Source organism: Pinus tabuliformis, chromosome 8 (assembly GCF_031772625.1).
Source record: "Pinus tabuliformis cultivar Carrire ecotype Pingquan chromosome 8, CPIR1, whole genome shotgun sequence".
Taxonomy (NCBI): Eukaryota; Viridiplantae; Streptophyta; class Pinopsida; order Pinales; family Pinaceae; genus Pinus; species Pinus tabuliformis.
In genome coordinates, this window is record NC_142294.1 from 636,559,599 (window position 1) to 636,563,979 (window position 4,381).

At 36.3% G+C, this 4,381-nt stretch overlaps 1 protein-coding gene across 1 annotated transcript; it reads left to right on the plus strand.

Moving 5' to 3' along the window:
• Window positions 1-2,672: 2,672 nt before the first annotated feature.
• LOC149237138 (pantoate--beta-alanine ligase-like) lies at window positions 2,673-3,727 on the plus strand. Its single transcript, XM_089366762.1, has 2 exons — window positions 2,673-3,484; window positions 3,587-3,727. Exons 1-2 carry the CDS (start codon window positions 2,921-2,923, stop codon window positions 3,605-3,607), a joined length of 585 nt encoding a protein of 194 aa, XP_089222888.1. The 5' UTR covers window positions 2,673-2,920; the 3' UTR covers window positions 3,608-3,727.
• Window positions 3,728-4,381: the final 654 nt, after the last annotated feature.

The following is a 4,381-nucleotide window of genomic DNA, read 5'->3' on the forward strand; positions in this document are numbered from 1 at the left end:
GTCATATCTTACCAAGATTTCCCATTAATTTTAAACATATGTAGAATTAAACAAAAATAAAAACATAAGTAACATAGAAGTACTCACATGAACACTAAAGTTGTTTCAAAATGAATCCTTAATCCTTCTATTAATCTCAGAAAATAACTCAAAGGATTACAATTCTGACTAGTAGTTTATCATAAGGGTTCAACCCTTCATACTTTGACCTACAAAGTATTTATACGAGTTTCTTCAAAATACATTGATTTAAAAATCAAGATTTATTTACAAAATATCTTTAAAACTAATTACAAAAATAGAACTATAAAATAGGAAACTTGAACTGCTTGGACACCCTTGCACAAAATTCAAGGCTTCTAGTGATGACCAAGGTTGTAAAATTTGTTGTTATGTTGCCTTTGCTAATCATATGTTCTTCTAATCCTATAAACATGCATCTTGTTGCTGAAAACCAGTTGTCTGCTGTTGGAAACCTATTGGTTATTTAATCAATGAGTTGACATATATTTTCCCATCTTTCTCCATCAGGAATGGAATATTTTATTAATTTTCTGTAAGTCTCATCCACTTCAATGTATTTTTGAAAGGTGGATTTGACTATGAAAAAATGTTTGATTTCATGTTGAATTAACAAATCAAAACTCAAACCTTCAATAAAATCCTTCCCTATGATGGTTCCCTTGATCTTAGTAAATATTGATTTGTCCACAGCTATAGAATGCAGTCTACACTCATATTCTTCAAGGGGAACCAATTTGTCTACCATTCCTCTCAAACCTGGAAGTCCTTTCTGATGAAGCACATTAAATTTTTTATGAAACTTATGAATATTAGGTTCTAAATTATGACACTTATTTTCTAATTGCATCATTAAATTTCTTTTGGTAAGTATCCTTCTGACTTCCAGAATAGTTTCAGTTTTGTCTTCAATATCATAGTCTTCCAACTCTTCCCTTGTTTTTGAATTTAAAATTCTAATCAATGTTGTTGCATCTCATGGTTTATGACCTAGGTCTTTATTTACTTTTGCTATTACCTCCTTTGACCTCTCCAATAATTCTTCTTGCTCAAAAATGATTTCAAATGAAGGTCATAAATTAGTTATGTTCTCATTCATATCCAGCCAGATATTCTCTTTGGCTTATGTAATGCTTTGAGAAATAACAATCTCATTTTCAAGGGTCTCCATTCTTTGAGTTAGCCTATGGATTTTCTGAAGGGAGAGACTGTTCACTTCATTTCCCATTGACTATTCATATTTCTGATTATTTATTTACATCAATTACAGTTATTCACCCAATCCTGATGATTAGGTGTCAACATTCCCCCCCTTAATCTGAAGGGATGTTGGTGAGTCCAAGCATCGTTCTGAATCGTTCAAGCTTTTCTCTTCCAAGCGCTTTAGTGAAGATGTCTACAATTTTCTCATTAGTGGAACAATGGCAGAGATGGATTGTTTTGGCCTCAACATGATGTCAAATTAGATGATATTTAGTATTGATGTGCTTTGTTCGATCATGGAACTTTTGGTTCTTGGCCAACTTTATTGCCAAAGTATTATCAATCATGAGTGGAGTCAATTGTTCTTTTTTTACCTGCAAATCTTCAAGAATTTTTCTGAGCCACACAATTTATTTTGTTGCCTCAACTGCTGCCACATATTCTGCTTCTGTTGTGGAATCTGCTAGAACTGATTGTTTGCGTGATCTCCAGGAGACAGCTCCTGATCCAAGACTCATAGCATAACCTAAAGTAGATACCCAGTTTCTTTGTCTCCATCGAAGTGTGAATTAGAGTATCCAATCAAGCTGAAGTCGTCCACCTGTGTATACTTGATTCCAAAGTCTTGAGTTCCCTTCAAGTACCTTGGAACTCCTTTTACAGCAGACCAATGTCCCTCACAAGACTTTTGCATAAACCTGGAGAGGATTCCAACAGCAAATGAAATGTCTGGTCTAGTAGTAGTTAGGTAGTTGAGACTTCCTACAAGTTATCTATACTTTGTTGCATCTTCAAATTCTTTTCCTTCAATGGATGTGAGCTTTAAGTTTCATTCCATTCGAGTAGTAAGAGGATTACATTCTGTCATGCCAAACTTGTTCAACAGATCTCCAATGTACTTCTTTTGGGAAAGGAATATGGACTTTGGATGTTGAGTTACTTCAGTACTAAGATAGTAATGAACATAGCCCAAATCAGTCATTTCAAAACCTTTCTTCAATTCCTTCTTTATGGATGCAATGTAGCTTTCATTATTCCCCGTCATTAAAAGATCATCTACATATATCACAAGATATACAACTATTTTTCCAACTTTCTTAACAAATAAGGTTGCATCATCAAGATCATAATGTTTGAAATTGAGTTTCAGAATATGCTCAGTTAGTTTTTCATACTAGGCTTGCGGTGCTTGTTTGAGGCCATACAAGGATTTCACAAGTTTGCATACTTTATGCTCATGTCCTTTCATAGTAAATGCTTCAAGCTGGGACATAAAAACATTTTCTTTTAGATCTCCATTCAAGAAAGTAGTTTTTACATCCATTTGATGGAATTTCCAACCATTCTAAGCTGCCAGGTCAGTCTTATATGCCATCGTCATATCATGGCATGGCCTAGCATGGTGGTTGATATGAGTTCCTATTATCCTATTATTTTATCTCTCGTTAACAACACGTTTATCTTGGAATCCAATTCAGGTTTGGCAACCGAGTGGGCAGCCGGCAATGTTGACCGGCGACTTGTGCGGGTTCCTTCATATTTGATCCTTGAACTTCAATAACATCACATTACAAAAACGCAGGGGAGGATAGCTAGAAACCCAACAGTAGCCAAATTGTCCTGCTAAATATCCTACAGAACAGCTGATTGTTTTGATTAATTTTCTCTGGAGTTTTGAAGAGAATTGGCGTTCGAGATGGGGAAAGATATAGAAGTGATAAGAGACAAGAATGCCATGAGAAGGTGGACGAGGGAGAGGAGGAAGGAAGGGGAAACGATATGCCTGGTGCCGACAATGGGGTACCTTCATAGGGGGCACCTGGCCCTCGTGGAAGAGGGCAAGAAGAGAGCCCAGAGGGTCGTTGTCTCTATTTACGTCAATCCTTCCCAGTTTGCAGTTGGAGAGGATTTTGGGTCATACCCTTCCAATTTCGAGGGCGATTTGCTCAAATTGAGAGCTCTCAGCGTGGATGCTGTGTTCAATCCCCACGATCTTTATGTGCGAGGAGATGGAAAAACATTCGGGGAAGAATGCAGTGGGACTCGAAGAACTGTGTCCTGCCTCGAGGAAGGCGGTGATAATGGGCACGAGACGTGGATTAGAGTAGAGAGGCTTGAGAAACCGCTCTGTGGAGTGTCCAGGCCTGTATTCTTCAGAGGAGTTGCTACAGTTGTTGCAAAGCTATTCAATATAGTGGAGCCTGATGTTGCTATTTTCGGCAAGAAAGATTATCAGCAATGGCGTCTCATCTGTCGCATGGTAAGTAAGACATGGTAGCATCAATTTCATTTTTCATTTTTTATTTTTAAATTTACGTTGTTATTTAATTTTTCTAATATGCTTTTAGAAACACGCCCGCAGACACCCAAACGTTGTGGTTGAATCACAAAGCCACAAAGAGTGGCTTTCCTTTGTCCTGGTTTTCAGGGAAGGTAGCTATTCCGCCAGAATTAGCCAGGACTTTCACAGCCCTTTGTAAACAGAGGCATGAATTTTCAAATTTGTTAAAAAATATTCCAAATTTTACCCAGATTCACACCGTCCTTTGTAAATAGAGTCGTGGATATTCGAAATTGATAGAATTATTCCATTCTTCTCTCCGCCAGCTCAGGAGGCCTTGACAACCAAGTCTTATCACTTTCCAGCGCTTTTCTCGTACAACCTTTTTTAGTATTCACATAAAAGTTGTTTTTTGTACCTTCCAATTTGATATATTGAATGTATTCTTTTAGTTTTACTATCTAAATTTGTAATTATTTATTCAACTTAATAAAATTTTCTTGTTCTATTTTAATTTTTCCATCAGTCTCTTATTTTTTAAGCACCCTAAAAAAAAAAAAAAACTAAATATTGGCTTTTCATTAACTTATATTCCAGTTTTCTCCATAGCTTATCACGTTCATTCAATGGAATATTACTCAGAATACATATATGTGATAAAGAGATTTATGTATTTACCCTGGGGAAGGCTTTTCATTCTATCCTTACTTCTTTTAAGCCTTTCTATACTTCCGTTCACCCAGGAACGATAACAATTGTTACTTTGTAGGAATTGGCTATACAGTAACACAGTTTAAAGTGTTTTGGTAGATCTCCCTTGATTCTCAAGGTGTGGTGTAATGTTATATTTATCTATTCTGGGATCTTTTGCCATGC